Below are 26,065 nucleotides of genomic sequence, written 5' to 3'. Positions count from 1 at the left end.
TTGTTTTGTTTCGATTTTGTATAAACTTTATACTTACATTTGTATTGTGTTAGGAATTAGGATTAGAATCAAATATTAGATATGGGATAATAATTAAATAAGGATTAGAATGGAATATTAAATATTGGATGATAATTCAATTAGGATTAGAATGGAATATTAAATATTGGATAATAATTGAATTGTTTTATAATAGCAAATAAGGATTTTAATAAATTTTGATTTATGCTATTATTAAAGGATAAAATAAGGCTGTGGGGGTAAAAAAAAAAAAAAAAAGTAGGAAACCAAGGGGATTTTGGCTACTTGAATTGTGAAAATTAGGGTTCTTATTAGCCGTTATTAGAGATGAATTTGATCTGAGTTATTCAAATTTGAATTATTATTTGAGTTGAATTCAAATAGGATAATTCCCCGTCATGATCTTGACTCAATAAGTAGCTAAAAATTTGCCAATAATGATTTTTCTTTTTACTTCTCTCTAATTATTTTTTCTTTTTTTTCATAATTTTTTGATAGTTTTTTTTTTTTTGCAAACTCATCATTAATCAAACGAGTGGAATTCAATCTCGAGTTAATAATTTTATATTTGGATCGAGTTTAAAGTAATCCTCATTTGTGTTTTACTTATCTGAAATTTATGAATAGTGATTATTCGAAATTAGGGTTATAATTACACATTCTACAATTCAGCAGAATATACCAATGCAATTTAGTGCTAAATCAGTTATAACCCATTCAACTAATTTTGTTGCAATCAAAACATTGGCCACCTAACAAATTATAAATTTAAATTATAATATAATTGAAAAAAAAAACCAGCCACACACTAAAATTGAAATTAAATTTAAAAAAAAAAACAAAAAGAAAAGACCAAATATTGGTCAATTCAAGAATTAATTAAAAATCATCTTTATCAAAAAACATCCGGTATGAAACACGCGCTTGGATCACGTGTACTTAAAAAAAAAGGTTCGGCGGCTCAGCTGTTGGATATGTAGGCCTGTAAGTGGTGGGGCCACAAATAAACTCGTGAAATCTCTTCCGTCCAAAAGATCATACATCCTTCACGGGTCTTCGTCAACCGTTGATCTTTGATTCCCCAAGCTCAAAATCAACGGTCAAAAAAAAAATTTTCAGCGAGGACGGCACTGCTTTTGGCTGCATATTCGGTGCATCTCATTTGGCATTAATTTTGATTAATTCTAATTAAGTGATAATTAATTATAATTTATAAATAATTAATTAGTCTCAGCTTACATATTAATATTGGCCTGCGGCTGCCTCCTGCGCCTTGGTGTCTTTCACACACGTTTTAGGCATCTCTTTCTGTTAGAGAAGTCCTCCACAAGAGCCAAACGCGTTTCTGAGAAGGGAAGAAGAAGAAATAGCAAAGCGAGGTAATTCAAGAACCTTGACTCTGTTCATCACTGGATAATCAGTTTCTGCGTTTTGCTGGATTTCTTTGAAATATTTTTATTTGAAGAAAGAAAGAGTAGTGATTGTTTTTTATTGATTTGGGGGGCTGGTTCAGCTTTTGAGAGGCCGATAATCACGGGGAAAGGACTCTTTTTTTTTTTTTTTTCAATATTTAAAAGTTTTTATTTTTTTAGAAAATAAGGGAAGAAATAGAAAGATTGTGTGGAGAATAATTCAGGCAAAGCTTTGGCCTTAAAAAAAGAAGAGACCCTTTATCTTGGGATCTCAATATTGGCCATGTGACCTTTCGGGTCTTCTCTCTTTATTTTGTACTTCAGAATCTGAAACATATGAAACTATTTACTATTTATATGATTAATTTTTTATTTATCAATAAGGTAGGTATTTCTGTTCTTGTTGATTTTCTTTGTTCGGTTTTGTTTTAATCCATAATCTTTGTTGTTCAAGGTGCCAGAGATAATATGCAAATTTATTTTCTTATGGCTGAAATCTTTTATGTTTCTAATTTTAATGAAATGTTTTGAATTTATGTAATTGTGGTGGAACCTCTAAAGTCTAACCGCTTTACCTTGTTATTTATAAAGTGGTGGGGCTTTTCTATAGTTCTTGTGGGATGATCAATGAATTATAATATATTACTGTCATGTGGATTGTGCAGTGTAAAGCTTTTGTTCTATTATGAAAAGTAATAGTTTACTATCTGTTTTTAATTGGTGCATAACGTTGACGAAGGCTTTGATCGCTTGAATTGGTTCCTCTTTGTTTTTTCAGATATAAGGGATTGATACCGGACACATGGATGTATATTCTGGTAAAAGAGCAGTCGATGGGCTTGTTGTCACGGAAAAAGGTTCTGGTCTTGTTCTGAGAGATAGTGTCAATAACAGAGACCAAAATTCTCAATTTTGCAACAGAATCGGTTGTAGTGGCCGACTGAATTCCATGAAGGGCACTCAAATTGGCTGCTCAGAAAAAGCCAAATCTTCAAGGCCTCCGTTTCGTTATTCTTCCAGTGGCAAAGAAATAGTTGGAAGCTCCTCAAGGACTTTTGCAGCAGCTAGCAATGCAAAAAAGTCTTCAACAAATCCTCGGAAAAAGGTGTCTTCCCAAATTGAAACAGATTCATCCGAAACTAGTAGTGTTCAGGATGAGCCAGAAGTTTCAGAACTCATACCTCCACCTGGAAAGATACAAAGAGGGCTTTGCCTGGAATCTGAATATGCTGATTCTCAGGATGTTATGAAAATGGAAGAGGCAAGCTCAAGCACAGCGTCAAACACAAGGTCTCGGAGGAATTTAAATCAGAGATCTGCGTTGGGTAACCGAGATATTTCAGGTGGTTCCTCTGTGTCTTTGCCATCTAGGAGCACCTGTCAGACAACAGCTGTTAACACAAGCAGGCATAGTTTTAAAAATCTAAGGTGTAACTCTGTTTCTGATGTCATCACCTCCAGTAGTAGATCTTTATCAGAGTCAAGTGTTAGTAAAAGGAAGGATATGGTTAAAAAGAGAAGTTCAGAAGGGGAAAGTAGTTCATCCTCTAGAGGGAAGAAAACAAGTGAACCATTACCAGAAGTGCTGTGTAATCACAGTTCTAACCATGGTGTCTCCATTTCTGATTCAAGACGAGACAGGAATTGGCCTTCTAACAGGGATAATGGTGTTACATCTGTTAGGACTCAGAGATCAACCAATGGTAACAACCGGGCAAGGCTCTCTAATCGAGGAAATAGAAATAATTTAGCACCAAACGAGTCCCCTGTTGGGATTTCACGAGTGACTGAATCACATATATCTGATTTAATTGTTCCTTCCTCATCGCCTCAATTTTCTTTGGAAACTCCCTCAGGTCGCCCGGGTTCTTACAGTCGGCCTGGCAGTAGCAGTGGAAGTTTACTAGGTTTTGCACCTGGCAGTCCCTCAGAAGTTGGCATTGCTCGCTCTTTAATTAATCGTGATAATTTTGGGCACTACAACATGGATGGCATTGCAGAGGTAGTATTATTTTTAGTATAGATGTTTTCGATTTCTTTTTCATGAAAATTCTGGGAGTAAGAAGGATTGTTTCTATGGAGGCTATTTGGTTGTGTATTATCCTTTGAACATTGTGGAATGGTCTTGTTTGGAATGGGGCAAAACATTAACTATTAAAAGTTTTGTTAATGATGTAATGGTTTTAATGACACCTATGTGTTTTTATAATATCTTGTAGGTGTTGTTGGCGCTTGAGAGGATTGAACAAGATGAAGAGTTATCTTATGAGGTAGTTAACTTTCAAGTTTTTGGTTCCATCAAATTGACTAGCAGTTTATATATTTTCCCTTTGTCCTGCAGCAATTACTTGTTCTGGAGACCAATTTGCTTCTTAATGGCCTAAATTTTTATGACCAGCATAGAGACTTGAGACTGGATATTGACGACATGTCATATGAGGTTTGTTTCCCTGTTATAATAATCTTTCTAATCATTTGGAAGTTTGCCCTTGATTATAGCTTTTGTACTTCTATGTTAAATGTATTAATAAAATTAGATACTACTTTTGGCTTTTCTTACCATTATAGCTTTTTTCCGGTACCATTGTAGGAATTATTAGCTCTAGAAGAGAGAATGGGTACTGTGAGCACTGCATTAACAGAAGAAGCAATATCAAAATGTCTTACAACAAGCATCTATCAGTCAAAAGCTCCCAAGGATGCCACTCTGAACTGCCATGGGAATAATGATGATGTTACATGTTCTATTTGTCAGGTTCGTTGAGTGAATACTCAAAGATCCTTTTTTTCAGTTGATAAATTTTTAGCAAAATCAAACTTAGTTTGATGGAATATGAGCAAAACATATATCTACTGCCAGATCAAATTAATTGTATATCACCTAGTTTGCACTCAAAATGATGTTTGTTTTTCTTTCACGAATCAAATATCTAAAGCATACTTGTCTTATCATCACAGGAAGAGTATGTTGCCGGAGATGAAGTGGGGAGGTTACACTGTCAGCATAGATATCATGTGGCCTGCATACAACAGTGGCTGCAGCTGAAGAACTGGTGCCCGATTTGCAAGGCAGCAGCAGCAGCAGAACCCTTGCTGCCATCCTCTCCGGAGCATGATTCAATTGTTTAAATCGATCAGGAGACAGACTTCTTTTTTGTTCATTGTGTTCAAATTAAGCTTTGTCCGTCATTTATAATCTTATCTTGTTTATGATGTACATAACAAATGCCCTTTCATCTTCATCAAGTAATAAACCCAGAGAAGCTGCTCTACAGTGGAAATTGAATTCTTGTTCACAATTTAAAAAAAAAAAAAAGACTGAATGAAATTTCATACAAATTGCTGTTCTTCTGTCCAGAAATCTTTTTTGCTTTTTGTTCTCGTCTTTGTGATAAATATGTACAGGAAATTTGAGCCTGTGAGGAGCCATTGGCTTCAATTAGAGCTTGCAAGATAAGTCATGTGTAGGTCCTGAAAATTTGAAGTAATGTAATCATTGATCAGGACACTTTGAAAGAGCCGTCAAAGGAAAATGAAAGAAGAAGAAACACAGAAAAAGACTAGCGATTGTACTAGTACATTGGATGAAGACAAAATCTTGAGTCATATAGCCTGAAATTTATCAACCGTTGATGCCATTGGCCCTTTGTTTATGTTTCTTAAATAATATTAATAGATAAGGATAGGATAACCATTAATAAATAATGGTTTTGTAGAATCGATTATACAATGACAAAGGACAGAAAAGCCCCATTTTCCGGATTTCTGGCTCCTATATACTGAAGAACCATGTAATTTAGAAGTTTTGGTGCTGGACTGACTTCATGCCATTTTGAGTAGGCCACCTCGTGCCGCTCTTTATGAGGGGTGGATCCAAGCCAGCCAGCTTGGGCTCGGATTAGTTTGATATTCTGTTTAAACAAATTAAACTTGAGTTAAACTAGTCTCAATTTGACTCAAGTGAGTTGTTGACAATCATTTTTTTTCTCCAACACTTTCTAATTATTTTTCTAATAAATTCATTATCAGTTTGAACTAGATTATTTAAATTCAATTCAAATCTATTTTTAATGTCGTTCTAGAATTTTTTTTTTGGTTTTTGTGGAAGGACATAAAGTTCTAAACATACCACATGGTCCACCATCTCAAGAACTATAGAATATGGCCGTGGTACCAGAAATAATACCCAGAAAATTTACAAAGATGTGCCCATTTACAGTGTATAATTCCATATGCAATATGTTGCCTAAACCTAGAAGCCTTCACGGTTTGCTGTAGAAAACATAAGAAATTTGTTTACTGAATTATTTATTTATGCCAAGAAGCTAGAATCCGAACTCCTATTTTTCATCTCATTCAAAATCAACCACAAAATATGTGGTGGTCGAATTTTAGACGACTTTCCCTTCTGTTGTCTCTACCGGAAGGATCCTCAATCTTTACAAATAAAGAACAGAAGGACATGAGACTGGAATAACCCACAAAAATTTGGCAGTCTAAATTCACTTACACACCAACTGCTTGCTATGACGTCAAAGAAGAAGTCAAGAGTAGACAGATTTACTGTCATTGTCAATGAAAAATCATTAATTTGTTGATGACTTTTTGGCAGATAAACTGGCTCGATTTGGATTCAGCTTGACCAGAATGCAACTACTAGATTTGAAAGAGCCTACCAAATAAAGTGCATCTGTTTCAAAGTATCCAATCTGCAACACATTTACCTACAAAACTCTTGTTATATATAATGTTTGAAAGGACCCACTTGAGTTGCAATTGGATGAATGTGGAGGATCTACTGAAGCAAAAAGAAAATAATCCTTTTATGCTCAGGCCCCTCAACTTTTATCTTGCAGCAAGTGACCTACCTACAGAGTCAAAAACTCCTTTATATTCCACAAATGCACTTTTTGTAGGCTGGGAGCTTTTCCATTCCATTAGTAGGATTTGCCTCCCACCAAACAAAAGTATGACTTAGTCAGTCAAGTGCAGTACAGATATAACCTTACATGCAAATGTCATAAAGCCTTTGGATTACTAAGAGTAAATTTAACTTGAACTAGTTTGAGCTTAGTTCAACAAGCCGAACTTGAGTTGAAGCAACTTCAACTCGTTGAGCTCTAACTTGACTCATGATTGATATAGAAGCCAGAGTTTACCTCACGAATAATTTTTACTTGTCTTTTCTAACAATTCTTCTTCTCTAGTGTTACTGTTTATCAACTCAAACAAATCAAATTTGAGCTCATGTTGACTATTTTGGATTTAAGTTGAGTTCAAACTACTCTTATTCGATTTGACTCGATTCGAATCCAAAACTCTCTCCACCACACAACATTAGAAACAGTGACAATAAGATTGCAAACTTTATATACAAGCTGATGTAGTGTAGAATGAATGAAAAGATGAAACAAAAAAAGTTAAGCAATTAATGAAGATGAACTGTGTGGTGATAAAATAATAATGCTACATCACATTGAGTATACGAATATATGTAGATAATTTGTGTGCGCATTACGAATTACAAAAAAATTGGAGAAAGCTGAATCAAATATCATCAGTACTTGAGTTAATGTCTCTTACAGAAAACTGCACCAGAAAGACTTCTTTTTCTTTCAGTCACCAGGCAGTCTTGTAAGTTCACTTAAAGTTTCTCCAAGCACCAGGTTGTCAGGTACAATATTGCAGATCGTATGGCATAAAATGTGCTTCACATCTGCTCAAATGATAGAACTTGAAGCATTTTGCCATCAAAATTGGCAGATATTGTTATAATAAAGCATATTTCACCAATCTAGTTAAATATTCATGGAAAATGATGCTGCCTGGACAAAATGGATTAACAAGTTGCATGAGTTTGAATTGAATGAAGAGAAGTTGAGTTTACCAACTAATGCCATTATGTCTATCCTTCATTTGAATTTATTATGAAATTTTACACCTTAATGTTGATTTTTCTTGTAATCACTAATTTCGTCTGTACCAGCATTGTCAAACTTCAAATTGTGGACAACTGATGGTTTTGAAACAGTAAACTGCAATTAAATAAATTAAGCTCCACAGAGCACCCAAGTAAATTTTTCAGGAATAAAGAATATATGTGCCACCTTATTTTTACAAGTCCATGCTAAACTATGGTTAGCAAATCCAACATCTCTGTCACATTACTTTTAACATAAAATTTTCAGCTTTTAACGTAAAATTTTCTGGGGCCATCAAGCTGAAACATTCAAAACATTGGGGAGTATTAAATGGATCTCAATTTGTTATTAATATTGGAATTCCAATCAATTCTTAGATTCTAAATTACATACAGAGCAAACTACAGCCCTTACATGAGTGATTAAACCTTTCACCAAGCTACAAAACAGTATTCCTGCAAAACTTTCTTAGATACCACCTCATTGGCTGTTATTATACATGGAAAACTTAAGATCTGTTGCAATGGCAAGAGACAGCCAATGTCAGTGTTAATCTTACAATAGGGCAACCAAGCATGAGATTCTATAAATGAAAGTACCCCTTGCTTGGTTATTGTTGAATGAGATGCAGATGCATTAAGATCTGCAGCAGGAGAATACAGACATCATGGTGCTCAACCCAATTTTTTGTATCTTCAAGGGCCAAGGCATAAATCTGAAAGGTAGCCAATTGGTTCACCCAGCAATATGCATGAACTGGAAGCTTCAGAGATTTTCAACAACAATCGCCCTCTGAACCAGAACAGACTGACCCAACCATAATTATGGGATAAAAATAATCTTTCTATGCATTTTCATTCCTCGAAAGATTCCATGCAAATTTTTTCCAGCAGCAATGGCCAATCTTCTCCAAGTTGTTGCGGATTCAGCTCCATGGCAACCTTGAAATCTAACAACGATATTGAGCATTGTGGTCCTTGGTTCTGCATAACTTCCTGACGACGACCAGTATTCTGCAAGTGTAAGTGATTACTAGGCCATATCCCATTTATAACTCTGCCCTGCATCTGTTGCTTGTTGACGGTGTGCTTTCTTGGTTTATGTGCAGACCTTAATCCAGCCAACTCCACACATGACTTGATCAACTTCTTCAGATACACGTCTAACATTGTATTCAGCGTATTAGCACATTCCAATGAGACACCTCCAAGGCCCTGAGCCGCAGCAATCTGCTCCATACGTTTCCTAAGCGTCTCATTATCAGACAAACCGCAGCTGTCATAATAGCTGACAAAATCAACAGTACTTTGCAAAGGAATAGTTTTGCGGGTCCCACCTACACTAGCTGAGCAAAATGGTATCCCGAGGGGAGCAACTAGAGGACTCCTAGAGAAATTCAAGCGGTTAGCTTGCTCCACTTCTTCCCCCTCTTCAAAGAAACCAAGTCCAGACCAATCTTTACTGGGTATTCTTGGTCGTTCAGTGGCTCGAACTGATCCCTCCTTCTCTTTATCAGGTTGCTCTGCAGCTCCATGAAGATGTTGTAGTGGTCTCTGATAATCACAAGGTGTTAAATCCCCATTTTCCAGATGAAGCCTAACACTACTATCGTCTGTACCTAATGACTGCTGAGAAATACATTCAACCTTTCCATTTGGTCCCAGCAAACTAGACCTATCCCTGACCTTCCGATCACGACCCCCAGATCTAACCTTTCGTGGTGACACTGGCAAAACTCCATTTGGCCAAATAGGAACACTTTGATTCTGACTTGGAGCAAGTGACCCACTTGGTTCATGCCCATCTTCTCTATTGGGAGAAACTTTTATTCCTTGAGTTACAGATTTCGTGAGCGCCGTCTCATTAAATGGCGGCGGAGTCTTAGCTTGACATGCATTTCTCAAGATTGTGAAAAGCAATCGGTTATGCAGGGGAACATTCTCCCTTCCGAGTAGGCGAAGGCAAAATTGATCAAACTGAATCTTACTTATTTTCTCATTCAAAAACCTATTCAAATTATAAAAATATTTCTTTGACCTATCAATCCCAATCTTCTTCACTATCTGAGCTTTCAATTCAACCAAATCAATTCTAGAACCGTGCTGAGGTTGCATTTCTCAACAATAGATTCATACACCTTCACAAAACTAAAATTCCCAAAACTAAACCCCTCTGTATTCTTGTTATTCTTGCATCACAAGAACCACAAATTCCTCCACCCCATACCGTCACATGGAAATCAAAATCTCAAACTCTGCATATCTTAAGAAACAGACTTAAAAACCCAGCAAAATAATTAATAAAATACCAAAAATCTCAATTCTAAAGCAAATTTCAGTTATTTCCGTTTCCAGACAACCCCAAATTTACCCACCCACTCAGAATACAATGCAAATCCAATCTCATCTTCGAATGAAACCAAAACCCTAAAAGATCAAACTCACACCACAAGTTATTCCAAAACCGGGAAGACAAACCAAAATCATCCCAATACAGAATGAATCAAAACCCTAGCTTCAAATCACCAAAACCAACCACGGCTTCCCACGAGCTTCACGAACCGTAAAAGTATTATCACTGCACCGATTAAATTAAAACACCTTATTGTTTGCGCAAATTTAAAAGCTTGAAACTTCAAATTTCGAAATTTAAAGTTGAACAAAAGAGATCAGTAAGTTTGATAATTGAGTTTAAAACAGAGCACGAATTGGCGAAGAAAATCAAATTGCAAAGAAACCAAGCACAATGAAGACTAAAAACTAAGCTTAAAACTAAGAAATCAATGTTTACAGATTGATTGAAGCCTGACCTTAATGAACTTGACGAATTGTATAGAAATCCAAGTCTCAGTAACTTGGGATACGGTTCTTCGCGGCTTGAAATTCAGGCTCTGTATTTATTTAATTCAAATTACAATTTTTTTCAAATTTTTTGCAAGTTTGAAGTGCATTTACAGATGGGCTTAGCGTTTTGTATATGATTTGTAAACGAAGTTGGGTGTTTTTGTATTGATTGTGTAGCTCGATCGCTGCTCTTCGCTCGCTCGCTCCCTTCTCTTCTTTCTCGGTGTCTCTCTCTCACCTCGTGCAAACGACAACGTGTTTGATTCATATTTTCCTTTTATTTTCTTTAAATTATTTTTACTTTTTTTGATAATTAATTAAAATAATTTTTTTTTAAGGGTGAGTAAGAATATAATCCCAAAAAAAAAATTGTTTAACTTTTGTAAATTATATTCATTAGTATGGAGTTAGAACTATTTGCCCCAGTATATAAAGAAAATAATAAAATTATATGTAATTATTTTAAATATATAAAGATATATACAATATTATAATATATTAAGTAATTTTAAATTAAAGATTAAATAATATTTAATCATATGATAACATATATGAATATATATATATTTTTATACTCAAAATGAGTTTATATAATATTACTCTTTATCTTCATGTCAAATATTTTTTTGATTAAAATAGATATAAACATTAGTATAAACTATTTATTAATTTGTTGGTGATAAAATTATACCAACAAGAATTATATTAAATAATCGAAGAAATTCAATATAAGAAAATAAAAATATTTAAGAAAATAAATAAATAGTTAATTTTCAAACGTGATTTTGCTAGAAAGCAAAACATACGTCCATGATGATGATATTATATGTGTAATATGAATGAAACAAAATTACAATGTTTTAAGTTTTGATAAAATGTTTGGAGTCTCTTCCCCGTTTGTAGAATTATTATTTTGATTTAATATTGTCAAAGTTAGGGTTACATGCGTAATTGCTTTGAAAAAATGTAAAATTATATAATTTGATAGACCTTATCATAATCTCAATATGATGTTTCATTTCAATTTAATTGTAATTACTGAAGTTGTGGGAAGTTATTTAAAGACAACGGAAAATTGTTATTTAATATTTAGGGGATTATGAAAGTTGCGGCAAATAATGACCCTTATTTTTATTTATAGTTTATAAATGAGATTGTGTTATATCTACGTTTTCTCTTGATCTTTAGATTAGTGTAGCGTTTATCTGTTAGTCGTTGATTGTTTTTATAAATACAATATTTATGAGTTTGATGGAAGAGAAATTTTGACTACATGATATATTTTATTTTAAAGATTTTTTGAGTTTATTAAAATGTTTAAGGTGTTTTTTTTTTTTTCAATTAACTAATTTTATGCTATTGTCCAAATACAAATTTGGTTATATTAAATTAAATTTTAATAATTATCAACAGATAGTTAATTATAATTATGTCTGTAATAATATTATTTATTAAATTTTATTGATTATTGTTATACTATTTTTCTTTACTATTTTTTTAGATGAAATCAAGATAAGAGAAAATTTAAGATTAATTCAAATTTAAAAGTATTAATTTGATGTTGACTCAAATTTAAAAAGGTTAATTTAAAATTGATTTAAATTTAATTAAAAAATAATTTAATTTCATATTTGATTAAAATTTGTTCGAGCTCAACTATTTATATTGATTCAAACTTAATTTGTATATAAAATTCAACTTTACCCTTGATTCAAATTTAATTTGTTTGATTGAATCTAAAATAATTTGAATCAAATTTAATTCTATAATAAATGATACATAATATAATATTATGTACTTATAAAATTGAGTGACCGATAAACTTTGAACTAAATATTATCCATTTTTACACCATAAAAAAGTGTGAAAGGAAAAAAAAAAGTCACTAAATAAAAATTTTGAATTAATTTTAAATATTTTAATTATTTTTGGTAAAGATAAATAAAAAATATGATGTCGATATTTGAAGTTATTATTATTAATTTTAAATACAAAAATATATCTATTTTCATATTTATTTTTCTCATAATTTTAATTTACCGAACAAGTTGTCGGGTCCTGATTTGGCAGTTATTACCCGACATTGCGAACCCTAATTGCCCATTTCGAGTTCATTGATGACCAAATTACAGCTGAGAGCTTGAGACTCCCTCTTTGTAAGCTAATGGAGAGCGACCCTGAAGAGTCGCTGAAGAAAAAGCAAAGAAAGAACCCGTTTTTAGGAGAGAACTCAGCTCGCAAGGTTACTTTTTTCGATTTCGCTAATTTTTTATTCTAATTTTGCTAGCGAGTTTTAATTTTATTAAGCATGCTATTCTTAATTATGCAGCCATTGGAACACTTCACAGTACGTTCGTATCCTGTTATGGGAGAAGTGGTAAACATTTTAATGTCTTCATTTTTGTTTCATTATTAATTTGGCTATTTAACTCTAATTGTTTCTCTGTTTATATCATGTCAAAATAATTTATTACTATCAGCATTTTAATTTGATTATGAAATTTTGCGTTAATTGTTGTTATTTGGACTTTGCATGATCACAAATGTGGGTCTTTTGGTTTGTTCGTTATCATCTGTTAAAAAAATACTCTTTTTTTTTTTCTACCAGAATTTTATGCAAGAGGATGATGTACGGTTGGAGACCTCACGAGCAAGATGTATTTCAACTTTTATCCCTATTCCCTAATAATGATTAGTGATGTATTATTGCTACCTTTGAATATATTAAAGCTTCTATATTTGCTGGCAGTTTCAAATGTGCTTAAGAGGCATGGAGAATTGGCAGAGCGGCTATCTCGGTACAACATTTTAGAAATACTAAAATCTTCATTTACATCTTTTATCCTTTATTTGGTTATTGTTGCAAAATTACTTTTTGGAACTGTAAATGCTCAAAGTGTGAAGTAACTTAAAGTTCCTTTTTATGCTAAATTTTCCAAGAATATGAGATTTACAATTTTGGAATTGTGAATGGTCACTCTCTAATTTGTAGAAATTGTAACATGTTAATCCTTGTTTACAACATGGATTTTGTTTTTACATCTTGCCAAGTTCCAAATTATGTCGTTTGCAATGTAATTGATTAATCATCTATGAAAATTTTGATGATTTTATTGAATTCAAAGGGATTCAGACAAGATGATATTTGAGCGTCTCCAAAAGGAATTTGAAGCTGCACGAGCTTCCCAAACCCAAGGTAGCCTTGGCAATGGTGGTAGCATGTACTTGTATGTTTGTTATATATACAACAAAATACGTGTTCATTCCAGGAATTGCACTGTCACCCTTCTTTTCCATGCCTTTCATTCACCACCATCTTGTATAAGTATTCTCTTAGAATATTGGTGGATTAAGAAAGCCAACTTTTTGCAGAGATTTGTTTAGATGGTGAACAATGGAATGACGGTCTATTAGCTACAATAAGAGAACGGGTATGATTCTGTTAATTCTTATCATTGATTACATTTTTTATGTGGTCCCTCATACTATTCCATTGAAAAGGATTATAGAGTTAGTCACTATACATAGATAACATCATTCTTAGTACTCTTCCCTGCTTCTTCTCCATGGTAGAAGTTGCCTCGATTGCCAAGATTATCATATGGTTTACTCTTTTTGTAATCATCAAGTGCTTAGAATTATTACTTGTGCTCTTTATCAGGTTCATATGGAGGCTGACAGAAAGGCATTGCCAGTGGACGCAAATGTCCCTGCAGATTCTGATTTGCAGGAGAAAATTACTTATAAAGTTGGTAATAAGGTAACATATCCTAGTAATTATAGATTTTTATAGCATCCACTTGCTGAAAGAAGATATGTTATTGTATTTGAGAGTGGCAGTGTTCAAACAATGGTACACAAGCATATATTAATGAAACATTGCACAAAATGGGAAGAGAAAGCATTATTTCAGTAGTGTGTTGGGAAAATGTAAAGCATCTCATAAAATGTAGCAGGGAGATTGAAATAGAAAAAAATCTGAATATGCTAATGTTTATGTTGTTCTGTTTTTGCCAAAAAATTAAACTCTCAAATTATGGCCATAGTTTTTGAACCAAGAGTGTAGATTAACTTTCAGTGTTAGGTGTTTGGCTCCTGATAATGAAAGCAAGATTCTAATATCAGTAACATAATTAGGTTTAGATGCAAAATTACCCATAAGAATCTGATAATATGCTTTACTAAATGGTTCCATAGGGGTTGCATTCCTTCTATGTCAGCTAATTTTTGTGTTAACAGGTAATTTGTTGCTTGGAGGGTGCAAGAATAGGCATACAGTATGAGACATCTTTTGCAGGTATTCCTGAACCTGAAGTATTTATACTGTAAGTTATCTAGTTTATTATCACTTGTTGGCTGTCTCCATAATTATAAATTAGTGCTCATTGTCTCCTTGAATTTTCTTGTTATTGTGATTATTTAAGTGATTAGTCAGTAGTTCTTTTCTGCTTGGCTTAATTAGTTCTTGGCTCCACTATAGATTTTTTTACTCATATATATGCCCCTTGCGTACTTCTTTTGGTGAAAAATTCACCAATTCTCACCAACAATAGCTATTTAAATTTTTTTAAATATTCCTTTGAAGGACCTTTGTAAATGGGTTAGCTCTGCACTTATATCTTGTGCTATTTTGCTGTTGTAATGACTGAAGTTTGTGTTTGATTTGAGTATTTCAAGTTCCTCAGGGAAAGGTCTTTGTTGTTTGGGATTGCTTTGTTAAAAGATTGACGAAGCCTTCCTCATAAGAAACCATTTGTCATAATTTCATTTGAATGTTGATCCATGAAAGCCACTTTTCTGTAAGAAGTTATAACGAGTTGTTTCTGCTTCTTTACTGAGCTACTATACTCATACATAGAGTTTCTGATCCATAGGGAAAGTTATATTGAAATTCTTTCTGGCTTTTAAATTATATGATTTCTTGACATACATTACTCATTAGTTTAAGCAATAAGGAAGCTGGTTCTGTTTTGTGATTTTGCAGGAGAACCTTGCGAGCTGTACCACTGTGTGCTCGAGAGCAAGTCATTTCTTGAAAAGATGACCGTTCTTGAACACACAATTCCTTTCTTTCTACCAATACGAGAAACAGAAAATGATCTTCTTTCCTCCAATGCTATGGTAAGGTTGGTTGCTTGATGTTGACTTTTTTGAGTTGATGCTACTATGATATTTAACCTTTTCCAAATATTTCTTGGTGATTTGCTTTCAGAGATTCATAGATCATATTGGAGAACTTCTGCAAGCATACGTAGATAGACGAGAACAGGTATGTTGCTGGTATGCATAAACTTTTTTTCAAGTGATATTTGCTGCTAGGGTGGTGACTTGCAATATTCATACACATTCATCTATTCTTCTCAGACAACAGAAGATCTTTTGTGATATAATGAGAGGGGAACTAAAACATGTGGCATTAAATTGTGTTGAAGATTGTCTGAACTTAAAAAGCTTTTTCAGTCTTTGGTACTATGCATTCAATTGCATGAGTTGTGGGCAAATTTATAGTAAAAGAATTTTAAACAAGGAGGAGCAGACTTACTTCAAATATGGCATGTGCAAATACTTAAGGTGATCACTCGTTTGTAGGGCTTCTGGTTGCATGCTTAATGCTAGTACTTAAGAAAGTGCCACGTTGGTAGCCTATATCTATTTTACACTACATGTGTTCTTGTCATTAAATGACAAACTCAATCTCTGTTTCACCAAGCTTATTGTATCTAATGCAGGTTCGACTTATTAAGGAATTGTATGGAAATCAGATTGGAGACCTGTATCATAGCCTTCCCTATCACATTATTCAATTTGCAGTAGATGATTCTGATTGGTAGGTATATTTTTGTGCAATTACTATCATCTTTCTGAAATGTTGTTTTACAGTTCTCTGTTATTTTTTATTAGTCAAAAGTATCATTCCTTGCTTATCCTTTTTGACTTGGTATGCACATTATATTATGATATGACTGACAGCTCTTTTTAATGGCAAAACCTAAATGAGGCTTTGGCAATTGCTTTAAAAATGGATGCATGATTCTAATCATGATATGAGGAATGTATATGTTCTCTTCGATGCTGAATTCTTAAGCTGCTGTTTTAACTGCCTTTTTTTTTTTTGCAGCAAGGTAACAGTGTCTCTTAGGTATGCCGATCTCATCTCTGTACTTCCAAGTAGAGTCAGAGTCCTGGTATGGCCAACGTCTCAATTCAAGAAAGATGGTATAAACACCCCCTCTCCTGCTCGTCTATCTTATGCAGAAGATGCATTACGAACCATGAGCTTACCAGAAGGTGGGTTACCTTTAATCAAGTTAAGAGTTTTTTCATCTATTGAAGTTAATATTCTAGTTGTGGATTATTTTCTAGTAAGGTCACTATAGTCGTGGATCTGGATAATGTTGTCTGTCTTTTCTGTTAACTAAGGAGTGGGACTTGCTATGCTATTCATAGCAGTTAAATTTTCAATTGGACTTAAGTTTAGGAACATTTTCAAGTTTAAAGAGACACCTGTTGGCACAAAACCATATTTTGCCTTGAAGATGGTTTTTTCATGTTGCTAGCAGCCTGCATCTCTCTTAATATAACTATCTTCAATTCTCTGATTTCTTCTTTTTGTTTCTGTCTTGTTTCTGGATTCTCCATTCCAGCATTTGCAGAGATCGTATTGAATCTGCCGCAAGCCCTTCAACAAATATTTCAGCAAGGAGGATTGAGTTAGTGATTCGCTTCTGAAATTCGCTGGCTTTTTTGTGTAGCATATATGATTCACCTGGTCAGTTCAACTTTTTCTCAGAAAGTTGGTTTCATCTTTGTGTATAGAAGTATGATTAGTTGATGAGGTTTTTACATTATTGGCAGCATCTGCTTGTTGAGTTTTTTGTTATAAACACTACAACCCCAATCTTTTTCTCTGAAGCTTACATGTTTTCAATAATGCTTGAATTATGGAGAAGCAATTTCATAATATTCAGTGACCATCTCTTCCAATAATATAAAACATTTCACAATTTTCTCCGTAGGTTGCAATAAGCTATTTGCAAATTGCTGATTTTATTCTATAAAATCGCTTAAAATTAAGATTGAATTCAAATCGAACAAATTTGAGTCCAAATCCATGTTTGGCTCAGATGAACTAAACTTGAGCTGTTGGCTTGAGTTCAAGGGTTTGTAGGTAATTCTTCACCGAAGCTCTTTTTCTCCAGTTTCATTGTTTACCATTTGAGTCAAATTGAGCTCGTTGTTTTGGATTCAAGGCGAACTCTGGTTGGTCTTTGTTTCGGGTTTTCAAGTTGAATCTAAGCCAACTTAAAACAAATAGGACAATTACCTGCTACCTCTGCTAAGGTTTTGATGAAATCCCAACTTTACCCTTCTGCAATTAAATAGCTCAAGTTCAGATTCAGAAGTGCTTGCCTTGTGTATTCTTCTGTTAAAATGCTTGCCTTATTTAACAATTTACCTCGGGGGAGGAATTATTAGATAACTGGTATTTACAGTTTAGGATATTAACATCTCGATCTTCTCAACCATATAAGATTTGAGCATAGCTGAGCCGAAACAATGGCTAGCTTTAGTTTACTTTACAAAAATGGTACGTTATATAAGAAAAAAAATTGTCAACGACAAAAATTTATTGAAAAGAAAAATTGTCAGCAATACGAGTTGTGGTGTGATGACGCCAAGATGTCGATCTCAATCTAAGCTCAAGATTGACAAGGTAAAATTTTTGTTCAAGTCAAACAATAATCTGATCCTCATTCGACTTAGATCAACATCTACCCCTATTCCTGACCCAACACTAATAGTGTAAGATTTATGAATCCCCATATTGGGTAAAATCACATTAAATTATGATAGAGACAAAGAAAGCAAATGGTAAACAAGTCACAATGACATAGTAACATTGAAGAAAAACTTCAACCATTCAACTGATGCTATAAAAGAGAGAATCGGTTCATTCCTTTCCTGCTTAAACCAGAGGACAAGGAGAGAAGATTCAAAGTTACATCAACCCAAATTTCGGCATAGAGGAAATATCAACTAATCTAGACTTAAAAAGTAAAAAGAAGAGAGGTTTGCTTAGGCCATCTTCGTCATTATAAATTAAGAACAGAGCTTTAACGGCATTTGAGACATCTCTTAAGAGCTCTCGTTTAAACTGTATAATGTTGTTGAATTGTATCTATGTCAAGTCCCTTCAGCTTCACAACTGATTCAACATGCCCCTTCAAAGTATTCAACTCCCTTAGCCTGCAGCAAAAGGCAACATTCAAAATGAGGTTAAGTTGGTGTATCTTCTTGTGCATTGCAAATTGGGTGTGAAAGAAATGGCTTACCTTGCCATCTCAGCACGTCGCTTGGCTTGCTCAGCAATCTCAGAAAGCTCCCTATAACTACTCTTATCAGAGAAAAGGTTGGTTGTTTCAGGCGGTTGAAGGCCATGTAAAGTTCTTTGAGCAGCTGCCCATTGTGCCTCTCTCTCTTCTTTTCCATAGTCTTTCTTGGTGGTGAAAGCAGTCTATCACAATAGACAACAGAAGAGAAAATGAGTCAAAAAATTATATAAACTTTGAAGTACTCTATCATCTAAAAGAATTATGGAATAGCTTACCTTGTTATCCAAGAGAGTATTCCATGCCTTGCCACTCAGAATGTAGCGGATTCCAAATTTGATTATATCAAGAGGAAAAAATGTTACCAGACTGTAAAGCCAGATAACACCAGCCCAGCCCCAGCCGCAGCCCTGTATCCGTGCGAAGCCCCAGTTGGCATATACTGCTATGAATGTTGCTACCTGTAAATTAAAAAAACAGTTTAACATCAACTTTGAAAATTCGTAAGGCAAACTGGCAAGATGTTTGATGAAGAGAAGGGTAAACAATTGATTGTCATCTTATATGGAGGGGTTTGAATCAAGGCAACATAAAGAATGATGGTCGTAAATATACAAAGTTCAGATGAACTCTCTACCAATTGAGCGATAACAAATGCTGTGACTAAGAGAAGTCCAGGGCGTTCGACAAATGACCAACTACGGGATCTTGTGACAAAAATGAGGGCCTGGCTAATGATACTGACTTGCAAATACAAAGCCGCCATCATTTCATCGTCTTTAGTTTTAATTGGTCTTACACCAAAACGATCCTGCATTATAAAAAATTATAAACAACTAGAACCATAAGATATCATGACAATAAATAAATTGATGTTAATAATGCCATGAGTCTGTTGGACATGACATGCATATGCATGCTCTTACCGGAAAGAAGTCAGTTTTCTTCATTAACCAAAAGAATATTACGGTCATGATTGCTAAATAAGTTCCAAGCACAACACCAGTAGCAAAAATCTCCTTCAACTTCCAACTGTCTGGTTGAGGAGATGGCTTGACACGATCCTTTGAAATGGTCATGATTGTTCCTTGAGGTTAAAATAATACATAAAATCAGACTACTGCTGGTTCTAAGTCAAGAAACATTATGCATATTGATATAATGGTTTACAGAATACAATCTTACCATCATTAAGAATTGCAATAATCAGAACCATGAAGGGTGAAAAGTCAAACTTCCAAATAAGTGCAATGAGCATGAAGCCAAGCTGCCAATTTAAGAATAATGAAGATTAAATGATTGTAATCAATGGCTAAAAAGGTTTATTAATTGAACAAGCATATATAGATTAGTTTTGGTTTACTTACCACAATACGAATGGTAATTGAAACAGCATAGATCTGAGAAGAAAAGGAAATAACTCAATATTAGGCACTCAAATGAATGATTTTCAATTTTAAATTTAGAAGGATAAAGGAAAAAGTAAAAGTTATCTTGTGGTACTAACAGTGTAGTTCTTCATCCTTTGGAAAATGGCCCTGCTGGTAAGCACTGCACTTATGATAACACTCAGTCCAGGTTCAGTAAGAACTATGTCAGAGGCACTTCTTGCGGCATCTGTAGCATCAGCAACAGCAATACCAATATCTGCCTTCTTCAAAGCAGGTGCATCGTTTACACCATCTCCAGTCATGCCACAAATGTGTTTCCTCTCCTGCAGCTTCTTAACAATTTCGTATTTGTGCTCTACCATATCATCAACAAAAAATAGGTTCAAGAGAAATTCAGAGACACCTTTCAACAAATACTTAGAAAAGATCAAAAGTAACTAAATATGTGCATTAATGTGAATCACAGTAAAAATAAAACAAATATCAATTTATGTTTATATCACATGATTTCTGTGAAAAATTAAAATAACACAGCCAGTGGCACATTCTAAATTTCAAAAGTTACATTTAACATGTTTAGATTTAATTGAGACCACTTGTTAATGGTTGCTTGGTATTATGTCAACAATGTTATCAACCATATTGATGAGAATTATGCACAGATCCAATTAAGTATATTAAAGAAAAAGGCAGCTAGATGCACCTGGAAACACGCCAGCAAATCCATCAGCCTTCTCAATTAGCTCATCCACAGGGAGGGCAGCAATGGAAGCATCCTTGTCTTGCCCAAGGAGGGATGAAGAAGGGTACATATTTGTTCCCATTCCAAGCCTCCTGCCAGTTTCCTTGGCAATAGCAAGTTGATCCCCTATTGACAATATACAAGTTTTAAGGCGCAGTCAATAAATTTAAAACTCAAAATGTTGAAATTAATAATTAAGTTTTACATGTGATCAATATAAAATGGAAAACGTTGGACATAATGTTAAACAAATTTTACCGGTGATCATTTTAACATTGACACCAAGATTGAGAGCCCTTCTAATGGTTTCTGCACTATCATGACGAGGAGGATCAAAAAGAGGCAATAAACCAACAAACTGCCATGGTGCCCCAGGACTCTCTTTTGTTCTCTCAGGAACTTCCTGTGAGTATTAATATATAATATTAGTCACTATTTAATTAACTTGGGGATTAGCACATTTAAAGAGTAGTTCAATGTTCAGTACCTGTCTGGCCACAGCCAAAGATCGAAGTCCACGTTCTGCAAACTTATCAATCACTGCATGAACCTTTTTCCTAACATCTTCCTTGCAATTGCATAGGGTTATGATCTAGTTTCAAACAATCAAAAACTCAAAAATTAGTCATGCACAACCATGTTGTTCATGAGTTGTTTGACAGTGGACGGAATGACAAATTTTACCTGTTCAGGTGCCCCTTTACTAGCACGATGCCATGTGCCATCTGAATCAATATAAGTGAGAGCAGTCCTCTTGTCAACAGGGTTGAAAGGAAAGAAATGAACTTCTCTGATGCCAGCTCTTGCCTGTTAGTCATTAATCATGTTACTCAGGAATCATATCAAACACAAATTTGAGCTGAAGGCCAAGAGAGTAGATTATACCTCTTTTGGATCTGCAAGCATCCCAACAATAGCAGCATCAATGGCATCCTGATTTTCAGTCCTTGAAGCTCTAGCAGCAAGAAGGATAACATGTTCCTTCTCCACACCCTTTGCAAACAGTTCAATCAGATTTTTGTCAACACTTAGCTTATTAAGGGTCAGGGTACCAGTCTTGTCACTGCATAGAACATCCATGCCTGCCATTTCTTCAATGGCAGTCATTCTTTTGGTGATAGCACCCTGTTGAGATAGCCTGTGAGAACCTATAGCCATGGTGACAGACAGAACAGTTGGCATAGCAATTGGGATTCCTCCGATAAGGAGAACCAATAAATTGTCAATTCCTTGCCTATATTTGCGACTCTGTATGGGGTACATGACTATGATTTCAATTATTATACCAATAGCAATTGAGCAGATGCAAAAATTCCCAATGGCAGTGAGAACCTTCTGGAAATGTCCGACCTGATTGGTACTGTCCACAAGATGTGCAGCTTTACCGAAAAAGGTGTGCACACCTGTGGCAATAACAACTGCCTCTATCTCACCTTGTTTACATGTTGAACCAGAGAATACTTCATCATACGGATTCTTGGTGACAGGAAGAGATTCTCCTGTGAGAGCAGATTGATCAATCTTCAAAGCATCACCCTCAAGAAGTCGAGCATCAGCAGGGACAATATCTCCAAGTTTGATGCTAATGATATCTCCTGGAACCAATACCGCAGCCTCCTGCTCACTCCATCGGCCATCTCTGAGAACCTACATTAAATGACCACAAAAACATCAAATCAAATTAATAAAAACACGAGGAAATAATGTAGAATTGCTAATATAAGATATTTAATATTTTGTTAATGTCACCTTAGTCTTGGGAGCAAGATTAGCCATGAGGGCAGCTGCCGCATTACCAGCATTATTTTCTTCAATAAAACTGATTGTGGAGTTGATCACCAATAAGACAATGATACCAACAAAGTCCTGCCAATCCGGAGGCTTTCCACCACCATTAGCCAAAGCAATAGCCATTACAGCAGCAGCTTCCATGACCCATGACAATGGGTTCCACATAAAGCCCAAAAACTTTAGGATTTTGCTCTCCTGTTTACCAAATACAAAAACTCAAAGTTTAATATTTAATTTTCCTGCATAATTAGTCCATCAATTTTTAAGTTGTTTCCAATTTTTAATTATATATAAATGTTGCGAAAACAAAGGACACCTTTTTCTCCTCCAGTTTGTTGGGACCAAAAACGTTCAGCCGATTTCTTCCTTCCTCTTCGCTTAGTCCTTCCCTTGAACATTTCAGCTGCTCAAAGACTTCCTCTATGGGTATCCTTTCCTGTCATATAATGAGAAGAGTTTAACTTTCCATAATCAAAGCTAATGGGTAGGATCAGTTGGCTATTTTCAAACAAAATTACGTAGCTTACACTGTGATAAGTTCAGTTATATATTTCCAACAGCAAATTTTATTTTATATTTATTTGAAAAAAATAGATTTATCATCTAAAGAATCAGAACCTTCGACAACTTATAATTTTCTTTATCATCAAACGACTCCAATAAAAGCAGTGATAATATAATCAGCTGAGGGGTTAGTTCACATGTTAAGAACAGACGAAAAAAAGGAGGGGTGATCCAATCGGAGCCGGCTTGACTCCAACTCGAGATCAGCTCGGTTGTACACCCAGCAAACGAACTACTGAATATTTTTGTGTTTCTTCCGAGTTCGAAACAGTTCTAGACTCATCTCAGATTGAATTCTTTTTCGTTACTCTTCCAAAATTAAAGTACTTCAAGAAAATTGGGAAAAAATGACAAGGATTCGATGACAGAGGAATAAAGTACCACGGAAGAACCCCAAAACACCTCCCAGCAGAATGAAAACGACACACAAGGACTTCAAATTTGTACATTCAAAAACCTCATAAATCCACATCCAGATAGTAAATTAAATGGCATACAGTAATTTTGACCCAAAAAATTACTGATAATATAGTAAATTGAATATTTTAGTCTTACACCCGCCGATTCAGCGCGTGAAATACGAGAGGTAAGAGCATCGATTCAATATTTTTTAAGGATGACTTCATCGTCTTACAACTTGCACAGGTGATTGGATGCGTGCTATCACGATAAGAACAGACGTGTAGCCAAACAATTCCTTTTATAAGAGAGAATATTTTAACGAATATTAAATAAAATATGATTTAAAAAGTCAAAAGAAATCGCCGCATCAGGGCCGTCCATGTCAGTCTTTAATATATATGAGATTTTTCTTAAACACGTTACAACCTTCCAAAAATAACAGCATCATCGGCGAAATAATACGTACAAAAAGATTCCCCGCCATCGTTGCCACCACCGGCGCAGCCGCATCATCAGCAGAGGTGGCAACAGAAGCCAATAATTATCGGGATATTTCCGATAGATGAAACAGTACCCAAAAAGGTACAAGAAAGTGAAAAGAAAAGGCCTAAACCCCAACAAACAATCATAGACCATAAAACAAGAGCCAAAAACCAGTAAACCAGAACTTATCAATAAAAATATACATCAATAACGTATAATTTTTTGGGTCGGTAAACATGCAACTTAAGATAACGTCTAACATGAAGCAGTAATTCAGTATTTCAAAGAAAAACAAACACAACCAGTCAGCTTCTTTTATTTTCCCCATGTTTCTAGGAAACCAAACAAAATATATAAAAAAAAAAAGGAGAAGACGAAGAAGAATACCAGATCAACTGTCTCGTTTTTGATCTCTTCGAGACTGATGCCCTTACCGCCCATCTTCGGAGCAAGCAGAGCGAGTGTTCACAGAACTAAAAAGATGAAAGCCCTCTACGCTATAAATAGAATATATGTGAACGAAGAGAACGAAATTTCTGTTACTGGGTCGTCATAATGGATGAAGAAATACAAATACTTGTACAGCAACTACGGAAGTCTACTGACTAGACGAGAGGGAAATAAGAAAAAGAAAAAGTGAATGTGACTGATTTTCCTGATTAGGTTTTGATTTTTTTTTTTCCTCTATGTAAAATTGTGAAAGGATTTGGCAGGAGAGGAGAGCCAAGCTTGAATCATGCCACCGAAGTCGCATGCCTCTATTTATATTGAATTGGACTTGTGGAGCTGTGGTGGCGCGGCTCACAAAGCTGTCACTTAATTTCTTTGAACCACGCGCGCGTTTCATGCGTGATTTCACGCGAGATGCTGCTCTTGATTTGCCTCTCTCGCTTTGGCTCTTGAACGATTGGATTAGTGGTCACAGCATGACCTTTCTGTTTACCGTCATTTCAACGTTATCGTTAACGTTACGGTTTTCCCAATTGTATATTAAATTATTATTATTTTCTGACTTTTTCAAAAAAATAAATCTTTATTTTCTTATTTTAATTCTTTATAACGTGATCTAAAAGTCTCAATTTTAAAGTCTTGATTTTGGCTTCACATGTATAGTACATCTCAGTACAACAACTCTTTTTGTATGGGATTAAATTCGATTTGAATTATTCAAACTTAAATTATAATTCAAATCAAGTAAGCTACGTTCAAGTTTACATAAGGATTGGATTTTATAAATAAATAAAATTTAAATCGGTTTAAATATTTAAATTTAAATTAAATTTGAATAAGTCTAAAAATAAATTACATTTAAGTTGATTTCATAATTCAAGCCTCAATTTATTTCTATAATTAATCTTAAGCCGATCTAATTATAACGTAAATCAAACAACTCAAGTTCATGTTTACACAAGGATTTGATTTATTTTTCATGAATAAATCAAATTTAAATTAATTTAAATATTCAAATTTAATTCAACTAAAATCAAATCTAAAATTAAAATTAATTTTGAGTCAAATTTATAAATCAAACTAAATTCAAGTCTTAATTTATTCTTCCCGTTGATACTAAATTGGTTATTTTTTTAATTTTAGTTTAAATCAAAGTAAGTTTTATTTTTTGTATAGAAAATTAGGAGGCTTAGTCAAATTTATCTACAAGTTTGAAACAAAATCAAATTATTCTACCAGCTTTTAATATAGGGTAGAAATTTCAAATTTAATTATTTAATAGTAATTGTGATTTATATTCACTTGCTTGTGAAATAGTATGAACAGAGAAGTCAAATTTTACTGAAATTCAAATTACTTATTTGATAATCATGAGAATATTAAATTGTATAATTTAGAATTTTTTCCACGACGTGCAAGACCAAGCTCTACATGAATACGATTTTTTTCTCGTTTTTATTGGACGGCACCGTTTCATCTTCTAAAAAAAACTATTTATAAATTTTATATTTTAGAAAATAAAAAAAGGTCCTATATTTTATAACAGATCGTAACCTAAGTTAGCTTCTTCTTTTTTTTTGTTTTTCTAAATATTAACAAGCGTGCCACTCACGTGAAAGGCGCGTGGGTAAGGACGAAAAATTCTAACAGATATAAATGCACAGCGTTTCAGTTGGTCGATAATTAGAAAATTAGGTTTTCAAAAAGGACACGTG

At 34.2% G+C, this 26,065-nt stretch overlaps 4 protein-coding genes across 5 annotated transcripts; 2 read left to right on the top strand and 2 right to left on the bottom strand.

Annotated features, from left to right (window-relative positions):
* The first annotated feature begins 1,262 nt into the window (after positions 1 to 1,262).
* LOC123194847 lies at positions 1,263 to 4,780 on the top strand. 2 transcript variants are annotated; one of them, XM_044608298.1, is made up of 6 exons: positions 1,263 to 1,400; positions 2,212 to 3,435; positions 3,653 to 3,703; positions 3,775 to 3,873; positions 4,024 to 4,188; positions 4,392 to 4,780. In XM_044608298.1, the coding sequence occupies exons 2-6, from the start codon at positions 2,236 to 2,238 to the stop codon at positions 4,560 to 4,562; spliced, it is 1,686 nt and encodes a 561-aa protein (XP_044464233.1). In that variant the 5' UTR covers positions 1,263 to 1,400; positions 2,212 to 2,235; the 3' UTR covers positions 4,563 to 4,780. The 2 variants fall into 2 exon arrangements, with proteins under 2 accessions (XP_044464233.1, XP_044464235.1); XM_044608300.1 differs by lacking the exon at positions 1,263 to 1,400 and adding an exon at positions 1,677 to 1,817.
* Positions 4,781 to 7,678: 2,898 nt separating this feature from the next.
* LOC123193977 lies at positions 7,679 to 10,447 on the bottom strand. The gene is made up of 2 exons (XM_044607076.1): positions 10,164 to 10,447; positions 7,679 to 9,931 (listed from the first exon to the last, which is right to left on the bottom strand). Exon 2 carries the CDS (start codon positions 9,466 to 9,468, stop codon positions 8,209 to 8,211), a length of 1,260 nt encoding a protein of 419 aa, XP_044463011.1. The 5' UTR covers positions 9,469 to 9,931; positions 10,164 to 10,447; the 3' UTR covers positions 7,679 to 8,208.
* Positions 10,448 to 12,236: 1,789 nt separating this feature from the next.
* On the top strand, positions 12,237 to 17,158 carry LOC123193897. The gene is made up of 13 exons (XM_044606969.1): positions 12,237 to 12,439; positions 12,527 to 12,574; positions 12,806 to 12,854; positions 12,947 to 12,995; positions 13,323 to 13,393; positions 13,570 to 13,628; positions 13,859 to 13,957; positions 14,437 to 14,494; positions 15,182 to 15,318; positions 15,410 to 15,466; positions 15,927 to 16,024; positions 16,316 to 16,485; positions 16,842 to 17,158. The coding sequence occupies exons 1-13, from the start codon at positions 12,362 to 12,364 to the stop codon at positions 16,910 to 16,912; spliced, it is 1,044 nt and encodes a 347-aa protein (XP_044462904.1). The 5' UTR covers positions 12,237 to 12,361; the 3' UTR covers positions 16,913 to 17,158.
* Positions 17,159 to 18,097: 939 nt separating this feature from the next.
* LOC123193896 (plasma membrane ATPase) lies at positions 18,098 to 24,640 on the bottom strand. The gene is made up of 16 exons (XM_044606968.1): positions 24,288 to 24,640; positions 22,768 to 22,887; positions 22,410 to 22,646; positions 21,546 to 22,307; positions 21,345 to 21,467; positions 21,148 to 21,252; positions 20,919 to 21,063; positions 20,622 to 20,786; positions 20,035 to 20,273; positions 19,895 to 19,927; positions 19,713 to 19,794; positions 19,454 to 19,614; positions 19,165 to 19,338; positions 18,806 to 18,988; positions 18,531 to 18,712; positions 18,098 to 18,444 (listed from the first exon to the last, which is right to left on the bottom strand). The coding sequence occupies exons 1-16, from the start codon at positions 24,339 to 24,341 to the stop codon at positions 18,348 to 18,350; spliced, it is 2,862 nt and encodes a 953-aa protein (XP_044462903.1). The 5' UTR covers positions 24,342 to 24,640; the 3' UTR covers positions 18,098 to 18,347.
* Positions 24,641 to 26,065: the final 1,425 nt, after the last annotated feature.

Source organism: Mangifera indica, chromosome 13, assembly GCF_011075055.1.
Source record: "Mangifera indica cultivar Alphonso chromosome 13, CATAS_Mindica_2.1, whole genome shotgun sequence".
NCBI lineage: Eukaryota > Viridiplantae > Streptophyta > Magnoliopsida > Sapindales > Anacardiaceae > Mangifera > Mangifera indica.
Note: the sequence above shows the minus strand (reverse complement) of the source record. Positions and strands in the feature narration are given on the sequence as shown.

Excerpts from the sequence above, each read along its gene's own strand:
- LOC123193896 (XM_044606968.1), bottom strand. The coding sequence starts at position 24,341 with ATGGGCGGTAAGGGCATCAGTCTCGAAGAGATCAAAAACGAGACAGTT. Across the intron at positions 22,308-22,409 it reads ATCTTGCTCCCAAGACTAAG|GTTCTCAGAGATGGCCGATG; the intron begins GTGACATTAACA and ends CATTTAATGTAG. Across the intron at positions 19,339-19,453 it reads AGAAAACTGACTTCTTTCCG|GATCGTTTTGGTGTAAGACC; the intron begins GTAAGAGCATGC and ends TTTATAATGCAG.
- LOC123193977 (XM_044607076.1), bottom strand. The coding sequence starts at position 9,468 with ATGCAACCTCAGCACGGTTCTAGAATTGATTTGGTTGAATTGAAAGCT.
- LOC123194847 (XM_044608298.1), top strand. The coding sequence starts at position 2,236 with ATGGATGTATATTCTGGTAAAAGAGCAGTCGATGGGCTTGTTGTCACG. Across the intron at positions 3,436-3,652 it reads ACATGGATGGCATTGCAGAG|GTGTTGTTGGCGCTTGAGAG; the intron begins GTAGTATTATTT and ends AATATCTTGTAG. Across the intron at positions 3,874-4,023 it reads TTGACGACATGTCATATGAG|GAATTATTAGCTCTAGAAGA; the intron begins GTTTGTTTCCCT and ends GTACCATTGTAG.
- LOC123193897 (XM_044606969.1), top strand. The coding sequence starts at position 12,362 with ATGGAGAGCGACCCTGAAGAGTCGCTGAAGAAAAAGCAAAGAAAGAAC. Across the intron at positions 12,855-12,946 it reads GGAGACCTCACGAGCAAGAT|TTTCAAATGTGCTTAAGAGG; the intron begins GTATTTCAACTT and ends ATTTGCTGGCAG. Across the intron at positions 14,495-15,181 it reads GTATGAGACATCTTTTGCAG|GAGAACCTTGCGAGCTGTAC; the intron begins GTATTCCTGAAC and ends GTGATTTTGCAG.